The sequence below is a fragment of the Mesoplodon bidens genome (genome assembly GCF_964165515.1).
Source record: "Mesoplodon bidens genome assembly, chromosome: X".
NCBI lineage: Eukaryota > Metazoa > Chordata > Mammalia > Artiodactyla > Ziphiidae > Mesoplodon > Mesoplodon bidens.
Window position 1 is genome coordinate 131,548,854 of NC_138163.1, and position 17,232 is coordinate 131,566,085.

Consider the following 17,232-nt stretch of genomic DNA (forward strand, 5'->3'; position numbering starts at 1 on the left):
TTTCCAAGCAGTGGGTTAAGAGCGCTGAGGGTTATACACAGAAGGAGAAAGGGAAATTGAGCATACCTGGGGGTTCGGGCTTTCTTTGCTGAAGTGATCCCTGAGTTAACAGTCCCTGGCGTCCCAAAGGAAGATGTGGCACTTCCCAAACGGGGCTCTGCAGAGAAGCTGCTTCAGAAGCACTTGGGCTAGTTTCAGAAATGCAGAGTCCTGGGTCCCAGCGATCAGGACCTCTGGTGTGGAGGCCTGCAACCACATGGCTTCCAAGCTCCTTCGGTGATTCTGATTCCCTGTAAAGTTGGAGAACCAGCTGACCTGGCTGGACCGAGCTGGGTCAGTTCGGGGCAGGGCCATTTACTGCCTCTGTGACCTTGGCAGTTGACTTAACATGTCTGATCCCATCTTCATCTCTGAGTTAACCCATCCTCTTTGAGATGGAGCTCTTAATACCAGCCTCATAGAGCTGATGTGAAGACTTAACGGAAGAAATGAAGCCTTGAACTTGGCTTTGCTGCCTAATGAATGTGATTCCTCCCCTCCTCTTCCTCCTCCAGCCCCCACTCGATAGCACTGTCCAGGTACCAATGACTTCACCTTATGCCCTTCATCCTAGGATCCTCCTCGCTCTCTCCTCACCCTGTCATTCCCTGAGGGCCTGTCCTCAAGAGTAGGAGCAGAATTGGTGATTATTTTAAAACTCATTCTTCTAATTCAGCTTCCATCGAAAGGCAACTAAATGGTGGGAAATGAGGACCTAGGGGAGTGAGACGGGCGCTGTAAACCATTTTATTTAATGCGTGTCACCTGGTGACAAGGTCCTGCTTGGTGGGCCTCCATTTGGACCCGGCCCAGGAGTGTTACCCACTGTTCCAGGGTGACTGCAGGACAGCAGGCTAGTTCTAACTGCCAAAACACCCCCCCACACCCCTGCTCTTCTTAGCAGCTTGGTCCCCCTGGACAATGGGCCTCAGATATGGGTTCACAGAGCTGTTCCTACAAACTTCTATGGCTCAGGACGTAAGCTCATGCAATTCACTACTCTGAAAGCCTCTGGAATCTCTGACCCGCTGCATCTCCTTGGCCAGTGAGAAGTGAAGTAGTCATGTGTATCATACAAGACAAAGATGGTGCCCTAGTTGGCTGTCTCTGTCTGGCCTTTGCTTCAGCCAGAGGGACATTGAGAACCATTTTGTGTGTGTGGAAGCATCTGCTCGCCTCACCCTGACCACTGGTGGGCTCTAGGGATGTGTGAAAACTGCCACGAGGCCACGGGGGCTGCCTCTTATCCTCCAGAACCTAACAGACTCTCTCTGGAGGGTGCTTGTTGGGGGACACTGGGACTCAAACTTCCTCAGTCAGTTTGTCTGGGCTCTTCCAAAACAATTAATATAAATCACCAAGAGGGAGAAGGGATATATACATGAAGAAATACAATCATTGAAATGTCATGGCAAACACGTTAGAAATTAATTACAACCCAAGAGTAGGGTCTTGCGGCAGAGCACGAGATCTTACTCAGTTTCTTAACCCACATGCTTGAAAGTTGGGGTAAGTTGAAAGAATATGAGTTTGAATGTGACAGAGAGTCCGGCCCGTGTCACCCAGGGAAGGCTTCACCATGCCGATTACAGAAGCTCATGCTCACTGAAGCAGGTGGGGATTTACTCTGTATGTGTGGGAAAGAGAACAGTTTTAAACCAAAAGTACACACCAAACCACCGCTTCCGAACAGAAGAATCCACCTGCAACAACGGCTCTTTCTGTTCATTCTTGTGTAGGACACGAGGCTTGCCGTGGGTGCCTAAAGCCGAAAAGGAAACTGAGAGGGAGGGGAAGGCAAAAGAAGAAAGATGGAAAAACATACAAAACCCCAAACAGTGTGAAACTGCCCTGTTGTCATCTCATTGTCACCAGCATGGATGGCCCCTGTGTCACCAGGCCTTCTTCCACACAATCTCACCACAAGTTTGGGACTTTTTCCTCTCTTTGTAACCCTTCCCCTTCACTAGGTTGGTTGGTTGGTTGGTTGGTGCCTCTCGTGTTCTCCTTCATTACATTAACTCAATTACATGGATTCACTTTCAGTCCTCGTGTTCTCCAGAGAACATCTCCTTTTGAGTCGCCCTCAATCACGTTCTTTGGTCATTTCCCTCCCACACTGATATTTGTACTTCAGAAGATACAAAGAATTCCCAGTGCTTCTTACGCTCAAGGGTTCGAGCTTCCAGCAGAGGTGGCTGGTGGCGTGTCCCACTACTAACTCCTCCTGAGGCCTGGTATCCCAAGGCTCCAAGGGGGGATGAGCTTAGACAGCCAGGCTAGTAAATCTGCCCCATAACCAGTGTTCTCTGCCCACTTGAGTGCGTGCAGGAGAGGTACAGGACAAATCAAAACTTATCCCCACCCCCATTTTAAAACTGGGCCATAAATACCTCACAGGAGATGCAACCTGGTTCTCTCTGGTTAGGATGAGAAGGAGGAAGTAAATAAAAAGCATGTTTTATGCGGGTGGAGGGGGGCAGGTTCCTGAAAAAGAAGGGTGTGCATCCTTGCTGTCCCCATTACAGTTTCCTTGGAGACTGGGGAACAAGATGCCCAGGTTGTTAAGTCACCATTGCCCCTCTCATATACTCTGTATCCCCTGACTACATTTAAGAGACCAGCTGGACCTAAGACCATTCAGACAGATAAGAGCTGGAAGTAGGTGTTAGGATGGGGCCAAGAGACCCTGACTCAGCAGCGGGGCTATGGTTAGACTCATCTTCTCTCTGTTCTATGGGCTGCAAACACTTGCTTTGCCTTTTTCTCAGTGGTAACACTTACCTGCCTAATGCTTGCCTTGGCTTGGATCCTACAAATGCCCAAGTCTTGCTGAGGTACAGCCTCTATCCGAGGAGGAAGGACACACCCTGGCCAGGTTCAGGGTTGAAAGAGGTTGGGAACCCCTTGACGGTAGAGTGGGATTTACGGAGAATCGAGAGTCCCTTCTAGAGCAGCGCCAACCAGAAGCGGGTCAGCTGAGAGCAGGACACTCAGAGCTTGGCAGGAGAACTAGCCATCATGCGCCCCTGGTGGCCTGAGTTGGTGGCTTTTGATCTGTGCCATCTATGAATGGCTCCAACAGAACAGGACTCCACAGAAGACCGTCAGGAGGTTAAAAGAGTGACTTGTCGAGATTACAAAGGAATTAAAAATTAAAACCATCTGTTGAAGTGCTTTTGGTCATGTCTTACAACAAACCACTGTACACAATCTCATGTTGAAATACGTTGTGGTTTCTGAGTTGCATTGTTTTCAGTTTCCCTTCCTCTTGATCCATTTCAGATATTTAAGTTGTCTTCAAGTGCTTCATGGTTTATAAATCACCAAAATAGCTTAAACCTTATGTATTTATGTGTGTGTGTGTTTTTTGGCTGCACCTCGTGGCATGCGGGATCTTAGTTCGCCGACCAGGGATCGAATCCGTGCCCCCTGCAGTGGAAGCACAGAGTCTTAACCACTGGATCGCCAGGGAAGTCCCTGTATTTATGTGTTTTAATAGAAGAAAGTTTATCATGCCAAAGCCAGTTTTTATGATGCTATCTTTGTTTTCACCGAAGAAGGCATCTATGAAGTACAATCAAGTTTATAGAGGTTGTCAGAACATTGGCTCTATTCAATCCAGAGATTAATCTGAGAATTTGTGACTCTTATTAATTGATAATGTGTCCTTTGGAAATAATTTATATACTGTGTATTGATAGCCATCCTTAAAGTAAAACCTTTGGCTTTTCCACATACGAGGAAAATACAGTATTTCCCAGCTCATATTCTCGGATTTGAACCCTTACACACTATCTTCCAAAGGGAACAGACACCTCTGTAGATAACTTCTTTCATGAAATAAAAACAAATTGGTCACATTTCAAACTTTGAACTCATGCAAATTTATACCCACTTGGAAGGTGTGTCTTTGGAACATCTTGGTCGCTTCTGTTTTTTTTTTTTATTTATTTTTTTGCTGTATGCGGGCCTCTCACTGTTGTGGCCTCTCCCGTTGCGGAGCGCAGGCTCAGCGGCCATGGCTCACGGGCCCAGCCGCTCCGCGGCACGTGGGATCTTCCCAGACCGGGGCACGAACCCGCGTCCCCTGCATCGGCAGGCGGACTCTCAACCACTGCGCCACCAGGGAAGCCCCTACTTCTGTTGTTTTTTTGAGTAGTGAAGCCAAAGCTCAAGACCGAAGCTTTCTAGGTGTTAAGGTCGGTAAACCTCTGTTCCTCCCCCTGCCCCCAAATTTAAAGGAATCCATGCAGTTGTCATCCCTGCCTGATAACTCTAAATAAATACATGCTCCTGGGGTCCTTCTTCAGAGTTTACCACCAAAATCGTCTAATGTTGATGGATCAAGTTTTCAGATGATTATAAATATACAGTATTAGTTAACAAAGCAGTTTGAAAGATCATTGGATGAGGCAATTTTTCTTTGGATATAGTACTTTTCAATGCAGATGAAAATATTTGTCTTAGCTTGGTTGCTATAACAAGACATCACAAACTGGGTGGCTTAAAGAACAAACATTTATTTCTCACAGGTCTGAAGGACGGAAGTCTGAGATCAGAGTGCCAACATGATCTGGTTCTGGTAAGAGTCCTCTTGTGCCTTGCAGACTGCCCACTTCTCTTCGTATCCTCACGTGGTGGGAACACAGCAAGTTAGTCCTCTGGCTACTTCTTCTCAGGCAGTAATCCCATCACGAGGACTCCACTCTCGTGATCTAATCACCTCTCAAAACCCCCACCTCCTAATGCCATCATATTGGGGGTTAGGATTTCAACATATGAATTTGGGGGTGGGCGCAAACATTTAGTCCACAGCAATATTTAAGCAGGTAAATTATCCTCAAAGGTAAAGAGCATCATTTTGCATAAAGGCAGAACACTTTATTTTTCTCCCATTTGTAAGTAGACTATGCCCATCAATGGCAAAGATGTTTCTATTTCCCCACAGAACCCCATAACAGGCCCAGGGGAAACGAGCGAGGACCACTTGAGCAGCAACCACCTGTTGGGTGCCAACACTCAGTCTGCACAGAAGGGGGTGCTAGATTATACTCAAGCAATTGGTTGAGGAGTTAACTGTTTTTGTTTTTGGTTTCGTCCCACTAATTAACTCTGGTACATTTTAATGTCATATAGGTAGACCCTGAGCATTTTTTTTACCCTATTTCCATACATACCAGTACTTCTTAAGGGTAGAAATGCAGTTCTTCTCAATTTAGTGACTGTGTGTTTATGTAATAATCACAATTCCAGGAGAATCAAAGTGCCATGTCCTCTACTTGCCACCCTTCTCCCAACAGTATTTTATACAGGAGCAGAAGGCAGAGACTCAAGTGCAAATGGAGACAGAGAGAGCTAAGAAAGATGACTTGATGCTTATACAAATCCCAATTTTCCAGTTCCTTTGTCATATATCGGTCACTCCTCTCCAGTATGGGCAATCTCAGGGCTTGGAAAACTTTAAAACACTCTTTTGGTGGGACAGGGATGAGCCAATCTAGGCAGCCGAGCCTCTCCTTGGTAAGTCAGGCAGTCACATTTTGCAAAGAAGGGCTAGGCTGTCTCTTTGAACACCTGACTGTATGTCACGTGATTGTCTGTGGCCAGGGCGTTTTTCAGACACTGCCAGAAGTACGGATGAGCCTGTGGGTTTGTTGGCCACTCAAGGACAGAACTCCCACAGAGCCTCTTCCGGAGCTGGAGAAACTTGGACTTCTGAAGGGGCTTCTCAAGGAATATCAAGATAATTACGTCCACTTTTTCATCCATGAGCCTCTGATGGGACAAGTAAAATGCTATCTTAAAATTCTCAGTCTTTGCATACTTGTCTGTCATGACAAACACTGTCTTTTTGCTAAGCTGTATGCTCTGGGAAAGATTTTCCAGAACAGGCTGCCCTGGTAACCAGTCCCTTTCCTCGAGACATAAATTAAAACATTTCTCTCTTGGGTCTTCCAATTTGGCCACCAGCTCATCCAAAACCCACTCTGTCACTGCTGGGTCTTTAGTGTCATACACAATAAAAGCATCATAGCAAGAATTCGGTGGTATCAGACGTCGATACCCCTTTATTTTGGCCTTACAGAAATGGTAACTATACCACACATCCCAGAAGTAGAGATGGTTTGCTGTTGTGATCACCATCAGAAAGAGAGCTGCCGATATGGAAAGTGAGAACAGGACGAAGTTAGTCAGATCTAACTCACAGGTATATAGATCCAGAGACACTACACTCTGGCCCTTGTGTGCTCCTGGTCCCATACAAGTCACATCTGTGGCCAAGTAAGGAATCGTCACCTCTGTATGGTTAACCCACCAGACAAACCACACAGCATCACAGTTGCACAGAAACCGATTGTGATGCAAAAACAAAATGTCCAGATTGTTGAGGACGTTTTCTGGAAAACTAGTCTTTTGGATAACCTGGATTTTATTTGAGCTCAGGTCCAGATGTCGTAACTGGAAAGCATCTTGTAGAAAATACTTTGTCAGGTGCCTGATTTGATTGTTCTTAAGTATGAGTTTCTTGAGGCTGTGGGAACAGTTGGATAATCTCCTAGGGACAGTCTTCAGTTGGTTGTAGCTGAGGTCCAACGTTTCTAGATTCCTCAGATACTGGAGTCCTCCCCAGTTGAAAGACTTGAGCTTATTGTTGGCCAAGGAGAGAGTCTTCAGATTTGGAGGCATACCATCAAAAACTCCACTAGGTAAGAAACTCAGGGAATTTTCAGAGATGTCTAATTCCTCCAAGTTCAGCAGATTCTCAAAGAGTTTTAAGTATCTGTTATCACCATCTCTCCATAAAATATCCAAATGATTTCCTCTGAATTCCAGAATTTTAAGAGATTCACTCTCCATGGTCCTGCTGGTGGAGGTAGCGATGTCATTGTTGTTCATCATCAGTTTCTTCAGAACCTTTAGGTTCTTGGTAAAGTTTAGCATGTGAGTTATTCCTTCTGACTGAAAATAATGGCTGTTACTACTTATATCTAGGACTTCCAGGTTGCGTAGCTCCTCAAAAGCTGTTGAGTAGAGTAAATCAAGCCGATTGTTAGAGAAGTCCAAATATTTCAACTCCACTAAAGGCTGAAATTCACTACCATTAAGCGTTTGGCTAATGGTATTTCCCGATAAGTTTAGGCATTTGAGGAAAGAAAGATACTGAAACTCAGAAGACTTGATAAAAAATATATTATTTCCACTTAGGTCCAAGGTCGGCCCATACTTGTAACAATCTTCATTAAGAGGCAAGAGAGAAGGAGGCTCTTTGTTTTTGGACCTGCAACTCCTTGCAAATTCATCATACCTGAAATAATGTAATGCTTCAAAGACCTGGGGCCCATGACCTTCTACAGAAGTTCTCATGTTAGAGCAGAAGCCATCTTCACTTGAATCTCCTGAAGGTGATATTTTATTCACTGAGAGATCTATGAATTTCAATGTTTTAAACTGTTTAAATATGCCGAGGTCAGCAATTTTTATAAAGTTAGTGCCAAGATCAAGAACTTCAAGATTGGAAAGATTATGTAATGGGGAGAGGTATGAACTTCTCAGCTCTTTAAAGACATAGCCTTTGATCCGCAAAACTTTCAAGTTTTTCAGTGAAGAAAATGCATCTGACAGATTCATAAATGCATGATAGACCTGAAGTTCATAATTGAAAGACAGATCCAATTGGACAAGGTTGTGGAGAAGATGCAAAAATTTGGCATCACCAATTTCTTTGGCCAAGAAGTTTTGGGAAAGATCTAGTGTTTTAAGTTTGTTAACATTTTTAAACCATCTTTGGGGCACATACTGAAGAGAGTTACTGTGTAGACGTAAAACTTGTAATTCTGTCAATGCATCAAAAGCATTTAGGTCGATCTGTAGGGGAGAATTATTTTCACAGGGTGTACAAGGAAATGGAGCATTATAACAACGAGGGCAATTTCCACTTAGGTCAAGAACTTGCAGTCGATTGAGGTTATTAAAATCATCTTCTTGGATCTTTGCAATGATGTTGTTATAAAGATAGAGTTCAGTTAAAGTAGGTGGCAAAATAGTGGGGACAGCTGAGATATTGTTATCTTTTAGGGAGAGCAATTTTAAATTTGTCATATTTAGGAAAGCATCTTTTTCAATGGAAAACGAAACATTACAAGGATTGCGATAGTAACAGTTTTGGCCCAGGTAGAGTATTTCTAGGTTGGCCAGTTCTGTTAGATTCTCTTTCATGATCGAAAAGATGTTGTTGGCCTCAAGGCTCAGCAGCTGTAAGCTGGGAGGAAGATCCTGAGGTATTTCTAGAAGCTGGTTTCCATCCAGGTAAAGGGATTTTAAATAAGTGAGTTTACTAAAGCTGCTGGGTTCAATCTGCAGCCTTCTGGTGCACACATTGTCTTTTGGCCCCGGTCGAACAGGTACACAGTTGCATCTGAAATCGATCTCTATCAGATGGTCCAGCCGGTAGAAGGACGCTGGAGAGATACCCGCTATATGGTTAATGGTGAGGGTGAGGTTGGTGGCATTGGTGGGAATACCTCCAGGAATTTCTGTCAAATGCTTGTCTGTGCAGTCCACGATCACATGGGCGTTTGGAGCATCCAGAGTGACATCACAGGGCAGAGTCTTAGGAAACCATCTAGCCCCAAGGAGTTCGGAAATTAGGATCATGTTAAACAGGATGAGAAATTGTCTCTTCGAGGTCCACATTGGAAACACCTGGAAGTATAAGAAAGAACAAATCGCCCTTCTAAAATACACCAAGAATCAGAATTTAAAATTCCCATTTGCTGCCTCTCTTTTGCTACATTTGAAACTAAACAGTCCGGGTTGACGGTTCTCAGAGGTCTAAACAGCACCCCGACCTCCAACCCATGACTGTAGTTGTCAATTACTGAGGTTCATAAAAAACGTAGTTACATATTTAGCTTTTAGCATCTTAGCTTTTCAGTATTATAGCTTTTAAGTTGGGAGAAGCAGCGTTTTCCTATTCACTGTTATTTAGAATGCTGCAATGGAAGAGCCATCAATTAGCCGCCAAAGTCTGAAATTTGAGAGGGGTGTGCGGGGGTGAAGGAATGTTAAAATGCAGCTACATCTGGAAAGAAAACCTTTAGCGCAGTTAATGTTTGTTTGTTAAGCCTGCTCTGGTACACATTAGAAGAGCCCTTCACAATACTCGAGCCTCTTAATATTCTAAGGAGGGAAACAAAGGTGATCCATTACCCCCATTTTACAGATTAAGACACAGCTCAGCGATATTAGCTGATTTGTCCAAGGTCGCACAACTCCCGCCATTTTGGCCCTACTATCTATAAGCCGGGCTTTCCTCTTGGACTGTTTTTGGAAATCATCTCCGAGATGATTTGGGGATGAACGTTTTCCGTACACATTGTGTTCATATTACAAAAATTTGGAAAGGGGAGGGTAGAGAGTCAGGGCACTGCCTGGGTGACCCCCAACTGACCAAACAGGATACTCATGGGAACGAAAGGGGAGGGGCTGTTAATAATTTATGCCAAGAGTACAGGCATAAACTAAGACTCCCTCAGGCCAACTGGGACATGTGGGAACCTACTCTTAATGGCGATTCCTGGGCATCCAGGTTTAGCATGAGAGACACCTGCACCCTGGGGAGAAAGACCTTAAAAGGGAACATGGGACACACTTGAAGAGCTTTACTAACCATCATATTAACTCGAGCTTGCCCTGCATAGAGGGTGGTTTAACCACAGACTTGCTCTCCAGTTTCAGGACTTTTAGCAGTATTTTCCTCCAGAACACTGGTTTTCATTTAACCGGTGTTTATCCATGGAATGATCCAGCCTGTGTCTCTACAGCAGACTTCCAGCTCCATTCATGCTTCTGTCCTCCCAACTGACTGAATCAACCAGTCATACTGATATCTAATAAAGCAAGTGTCTACTTCCCTTAATTCCTCCAATGGAGGGTAAATAAGCAAAATTTCCCCTCAGCTTTTTTTTCTTTTTTTGCGGTACGCGGGCCTCTCACTGCTGTGGCCTCTCCCATTGCGGAGCACAGGCTTGGGACGCACAGGCTCAGCGGCCATGGCTCACAGGCCCAGCCGCTCCGCGGCAAGTGGGATCCTCTCGGACCGGGGCACGAGCCCATGTCCCCTGCATCGGCAGGCGGACTCTCAACCACTGCGCCACCAGGGAAGCCCGAGCCCTAACTTTTGATCATGGTGTCCAAAGTCTTCCATAATTTGGCTCCATCTCCTTGTCTAGGTTGACCTCATACAACTCCCCTACCAGCTTCTCTAATCACTAAGCCCAAGACCAGCCTGCAGTTCCCTGACCTGCAAGGCCCTCCACCTGGAGTACTCTTCCCTACCATTTCCACCCACCAGAATTCTGTTTATCTTTTAAGGCTGTACTTCTCAGTCTGGAGCACTCAGATCCCTGGGAAGATATGGCAAAGGCCGGGAGTATGGGAAGCGCTTAGTTAAACAGTGTATCTTCCTTGGGCATCAATCTTACTCAAAGATTTAGGAAAAGCGTCCACCACTCAGGGAAGAGGGATTAAGTCAAGATGGGGGAGAAGGGCTTTAGAAGAGGGAAAGGGGATAAGTACAGTGAGCTATTTGTATGGTCCCTGATAACAGGACCCCAGACCCTGAACCCATCCTCAGCTATGCTTCTGTCGGAAGACATGGTGGGTTCATGAATCCCACTATCAAAAGGCAGTAAGTGGGCTTCCCTGGTGGCGCAGTGGTTGAGAGTCCGCCTGCCGATGCAGGGGACACGGGTTCGTGCCCCGGTCTGGGAAGATCCCACATGCCGCAGAGCAGCTGGGCCCGTGAGCCATGGCCACTGAGCCTGCGCATCCGGAGCCTGTGCTCCGCAACGGGAGAGGCCACAGCGCTGAGAGGCCCTCGTACCGCAAAAAAAAAAAAAAAAAGGCAATAAGTAATGCTGCTAAGAGTGATATTAAGGACCAGGGAGGTCCAGGCGGGGACCAAATGGATAAAGGACAAAGACAAATCGTGAACCACGTGCCCTCTTCCGATCCCATTCCCATGAACCCAGATGAGACCCTGGGAAAGAAGCAGAAGGACCTCTGAATTGAGTTAAAAACATGAAGTGACTGAGACAGCATTCATCAAGCTGAGTTTTCCAGGAAATGCCTAGTTCAAATATTTTTTGATTATGGGGAAATGAAGGCTCTAAGAGAAAGGAAGCTAGTTATAGAAAAAAATAACAGTGGTGTGCTGGTAAATGTTTAACAACCAGCTTTCTCTCCTGCACCCCCAATTTCTGATTTGTTAAGTCCTGATTTGTAGCATTTGCCAACGCCCGTAGTGTAAATACCCCCCCCACCCCGATCATGGTCAATTTCAAGCTGCCAGTGTGATGTCCCTGAATGCAGAGTTGGAGAGAGATGTGCAGAATTGCTCTGGCAAGCCTGTAGGAGCTGGGTCCAGCAAACCACTGACCTTAACACACTGGAGACCATGACTGTGACATTCGCAGCCTCTATACATGGACATATTATAAATTACAACGAATGCAAAATTAATCAGACAGTCTTTTTCTCCCTTATTTCTAAACTTTTTCTCGCACCTGTCCACTTTTCTCCTTGTCTGCTACCCCAACCCTACTACACTTTGCCATGAGGTCTCACCTGTACTACACACTGGCCTCCGACCTGGTCTCCCTAACTCCCCTCCTCCTCCACAATTCATCCATCAAGAGCATCAGAGCAGTCTTTATAAACACGAATCAGATCAACTACAACGATTTCTTATTACATTCTGAATGAAGTCCAGAGTCTTTACCATTGTTTATATCGTGCATGTCCTGACTCCAGCCTACCACTCCGACCTTGAACCACCTTTCCCCTTCTTTGACCACATACCAGACATCCGGCCTGTTTTCTGTTCTGCATTTGAGCCAGTCTTGGCACTTGCTGTTCCCTCTTCCTGAAGTTATCTTTCTCCTCCTCTTCCCACAGCCAGGTCATTCTCATCCCTTGGCTGTCTGCTTAAATAGACACATCCTCAGAGAGGCCGTCTCTAAGCAACTTTTCTAAATACCCTCCCATGTAAGAATAGTGATAAAGGCAGGAACAATAGGTAACTTAGGTAGCATCTACCATATGCTGGGCAACGGTTTCAGTGCTTTACATATATTAACTCATTTAATCCTCATAATAACTGCATGAGGTCTTCGATCCCTTAACCACAGCCTTTGGACCTAGATGTGTTTTGGAACTCAGAATTTTTCAGATCGTAGAAGGTAATATGATGCATGTACCTCGTATTAGGTAATACTCCAACTGGACTCTGGGGCAGCATCCCATAATCAAACACACAAAAATTTGTACAGTGCAGCACAGGACTGTCCACTCTAAGTGGGATTTTAAAACAAGAAGAAGAACAAGAACAACAACCACTACTACTACATCATTCGGTTCAGGTCAAGATGCACTTCCAAATGAGTTCAGATCAAGTCGTGTTTGCCATCAACTGAATTAGGACAAAGCTTTCAGTTAGGGGATTTTGGAATTGCAGACCTCTATTATCATTTCAATTTTACAGATGAGTCAACTGAGGCACAGAGAGGTATATGTACTCGGTACTAGACTACTCTGCTTTATTTCTTTCACAGCCTTAAGCACCATCAGAAATTATGTTGTTGATCATTTATGTGCTTCTGGTTTATGTGCTTACTTGTTTTATATCTATTCTGCATGAAAATGTAAGCTTCAAGAGAGCAGGGTCTTGTGTGTCTTCATAAAAGACAATGTCTGGGGCTTCCCTGGTGGTGCAGTGGTTGAGAGTCCACCTGCCGATGCAGGGGACACGGGTTCGTGCCCCGGTCCGGGAAGATCCCACATGCTGCGGAGCGGCTGGGCCCGTGGGCCATGGCCGCTGAGCCTGCGCGTCCAGAGCCTGTGCTCCGCAACGGGTGTGGCCACAACAGTGAGAGGCCCACATACCACTGGCACTTCATGCTGCATTATGCTTGCTAAATACATGAATGAAAGAACGAATAGTGAAACAGAGCAAAACAGAAAAGAAATTTCTCCTTGGAGTAGGTTCCTTCAGGCTACACCCCCAGCCTCCTCAGGGGTCACATTCTGCCTCTTCTATTTGCCCTGGGGTTCCTTGGGGGGAAAGGTTTAGGAAGCTCTGCTTTTATAATGCCCAGTTCAAACCTATCTTCTTCAAGAAGCTTTCTGGGATCAACCCAGACAGAAGCAGTTGCTTTCTCCTCTCATCTCCTACTTCACTGATTACACGTGAGGTTGTGAAAAGAACTCCAGATGGAGGTTGGACGAACTGGGTCCTGCCCTGCCTTCATAGTTCACTCTCTGTGTACCCTTCAGAGGTGGGCACTGTGCTCAGGAGAAGATCCCCTACAAGAGAATGATGGACACAGAAATAACAATATGGGATACCAAGGACCCAGACAACCTTCCTAGATCAAGACAATGGACTTGGACTGGAAAATTCCCCAACAGTTCTTTAGCTTGAAACTGTACCAAGTATCTGGTGAGAAAGAATTTATTAAAAAAAAAATCAGAATTCTACTGACTCATTCATTCTTTCATTTGACGAATATTTACTGGATACCTACTAGGGGCAGCAGACATAGAATCTCTGTCCTTAAAGAGCTCAAAGCCTAGTGGAGGAGGGAAAAAATATACAGATTTAAAATAGAATGTGGGGGACTTCCCTGGTGGCACAGTGGTTAAGAATCCACCTGCCAGTGCAGGGGACGCGGGTTCGAGCCCTGGTCCGGGAAGATCCCACATGCCACGGAGCAACTAAGCCATGCACCACAGCTACTGAGCCTGCGCTCTAGAGCCCGCGAGCCACAACTACTGAGCCTACTTGCCTAGAGCCTGTGCTCCGCAACAAGAGAAGCCACCGCAATGAGAAGCCCGTGCACCGCAACGAAGAGTAGCCCCTGCTCGCTGCAACTAGAGGAAGCTCACGCAGAGCAACAAAGACCCAACGCAGCCAAAAATTAAAAAATAAATGAAAAATAAAATCAAATAGAATGTGGAACACCATTAGTTCTTTCCAGATGAGATGCTGCCACTTGCATATGTGTAGATTCACTGCATGTTGTTCTTATTCCAGGAGTATTTTCTGATACTCCCAATTCCTTTTATTATTCTCAGAGGCTCCAGAGATTGTTCTATATCTATATATTTTTCCCCTTTCTTTCATCTCATAATGATAGAATCTCCATTTAGAGTTGGGCATATGCCACTCTGAAAAAAGATTACATTTCCCAGACTCCCTTGCAGCTATGACCATATGACTAAGTTAAAGCCAATGTGATGGGAGAGGAAGTGAGATGTGTAATTTCTGGGACATGTCCTTAAACAGTGAGACTCTTCCCCTTCCTCCTGTCTACTTCCATCTGGCTTCTTGTAATATGGATATTGTAGCCACCATCTTGGAATGATGCAAATGAGGAAAATGTGCTAGGGTTGGTGAAGCAACAAGGTAGATGATCCAGAGTATCTAGATCCTTGCATGATCTCATAGAGCAGAGTGGAAACAAAAGCTCTGAACTGCTGACTTCTAGGAGTTTATGAGAAATCACAAGATTGTTATGCTCAGCCAGTGTTAATTGGAATTTCTATTGCATGAATGCAAACCTAATTTTAGCGGCGTAGAATTGAGAATGACACAAATGTACGTATCTATGTTACATATCTATGAAACAGAAACAGACTCACAGATACAGAGAACAGACTTGTGGTTGGCAAGGCGGCGGTGGGGGGGAGATGGATTGGGAGTTTGGGATGAGCAGATGCAAACTAATATATATAGGATGGATAAACAACAAGGTCCTACTGTAGAGCACGGGGAACTGTAGTCAGTATCCTGTAATACACCATCATGGAAAAGAATATGATAAAGAACATATACATATATGTATAACTGAGTCACCGTGCTGTAGAGCGGAAATTAAGACAACACTGTAAATCAACTATACTTCAATAAAATTAATTTAAAAAGAAAGAAAGAAAGACTCAGGTATTGGAAGCTAAAAAACTAGTGACCCATGTTATGCTGTCACAAAAACACTTGATACAACTGTCACCTATGCTATCTTGGAAGGCAGAATACCTGCCAACTGTGACTTTTGTTTTTCCGGTCTTATTGAAATATAATTGACATATAGCGTTGTATTAGTTTTAGGTGTACAACATAATGATTTAATATATGTATATATCGTGAAATAATCACCACAGTAAGTTTAGTTACCGTGCATCACTGCACGTAGTTACAATTTTTTTCTTGTGATGAGAACTTTTAAGATCTACTGTCTTAGCAACTTTTAAATATGCAGTATAATATTATTAACTATAGTCACCACGCTGTACATGACATCCCCAGAATGCCAACTGCAACTTTACTCTTAGGGGAAATGGTTTGACAATATTCATAATGATGGCATGTGTTGATGACTTCTTGTTCTAGGCAATCTTATGAGAGAAATGACCTAGGGCTGAAGTTAGCCTAGCAGGAATGGGAGGCTAACTTTAGCTCCAGTTCTGCAAGCAGGGATAGAAGGAAATATAGCTTTGCTAAGGGAGGTTTTCTCTGCCTGCAGCCTAAACTCTAAAGATGATTAAGACTTCCTTAATTTGGGGCCTTGTGGGGATGAAAAAGCCAACTGCCTTACCCCAAACAACAGCAGATGTCACGGATACAGCTTTAAGGGGAAGTAAGTGTATGCTCTCATGCATTTTTCGAGCACTTTCCATCAAGCATTTTCTAGCAGACAGTGAACGCCAGTCCAGGGCCCAAAAAATCTGATTAAGAGTGTTGCCTTCCTCTTGACTCAGACAGCCTCTGGGAAGTTGATTAAATTCAGAGAGAAGAACACTGAGATAATACAGAATCTTTAGACTTAAATGGTCTAAAGCTGCTCTGGCCAATGTGATAGCCACCAGTCACATGCAGTTGTTTAAATTTAAATGAATTAAAATTAAGTGCAGTTTTGAAATTCAGTTCCTCAGTCACACTAACCATATTTCAAGGGCTCAAAGTCACATCAGGCTCATGGCTACCGTATTCGAGAATGCAGATACAGGAACATTTTCCATCACTGTAGAAAGTTCTATTAGACAGTGTTGGTCAGGACCAGGGCTTGGCAAACTTTTTCTGTAAAGGGCCAGACAGCCAATATTGTAGACCAAATTGAGGCTGTTATGTGGCTACTTAAATAACTATTTAGAACAACGAATTAAGGTGGTCAGAACCATTCTTACCTCACAAAATCAGGTGGTGGGACAGATTTGGTCCACAGCTCATAGTTTTCAGGCCCCTGGTCTAGACAAAACCTTCCACTTGCACATGGAATTAGCTCTAAGCAAATTCAGGCCAAGTCTGCCAAATATGAGAAGAAATCATATTACCTGTAACCCTCTAAGTCCATTCATGTGCCACTAATTTCAACCAATAGCATTTAGCCAATTATTTCACCCTCATCCCAAGAAATAGGTACATTTACAGTGAGGACAGTGAGATGCAGAGGCTAGAGAACCTGCCTGCCGTGAGATCCAGGCAACTCAGATACCGAGCTGGCCCTCAGCCATCCTGCTAGCTACCTTTCCAGGAGTCTTGGTATCAACTCACCCGTCGCTCCCTCTAGGTGCTAAACCCTCTGAGGTTCACGGCCTTGTTTGTCTTTACTTGTGATGATGATGCCTGCCACCTCCTGAGCACAAGGTAAGTATCTGCTGAGTAAATCAAGGCTTTGAACATTCTTAAAATCCCATGGAAGGCTCAATGATCATAAATAGTAAAGTCTTTCCAAAGATCAGATTTTTGACAAGGGGACGAGGAGAGACCAGGAGGGTTGGGGGCCTCTAAAAGAAGGGAGGAAATGGAAAAAGAGCCACAGAAGACAAGGGGATGGAGTCAGAGGGAGGCTGCGGGAAGCAGACCCGCAGAAGAACTCCAGGCAATCTGTTTTCTCAGAAGTTCTGCCCCCTTGAGCCCGAAGCCCTAGTGAGAGCACAGAGCTCATTTGTCTCTCCTGGGAACAGGCACAGCCAGGATGGGACTGTCCCTGTCTTATACTCAGTCGTTGAGTCCCAGCCCAAATGGCCCTTGGAACGCTGTATGCAAGGCAAGCCTTCTCTCGGCTCTCTGCGCAGGCTGCCTGGAACTCACAGATGGACTCTGATCAAGCAGGTGAGGAAGAAAATGGA

At 44.9% G+C, this 17,232-nt stretch overlaps 1 protein-coding gene across 1 annotated transcript in view; it reads right to left on the minus strand.

Moving 5' to 3' along the window:
• Positions 1-4,549: 4,549 nt before the first annotated feature.
• The window catches only part of TLR7 (toll like receptor 7), a 29,594-nt gene continuing 16,911 nt past the window's right edge, over positions 4,550-17,232 (minus strand). The window contains exon 2 of the mRNA XM_081221692.1: positions 4,550-8,745. Within this exon, the coding sequence (XP_081077818.1) occupies positions 5,596-8,745 (3,150 nt within the window). The 3' untranslated portion in view covers positions 4,550-5,595. The remainder of the gene's footprint in view (positions 8,746-17,232) is intronic.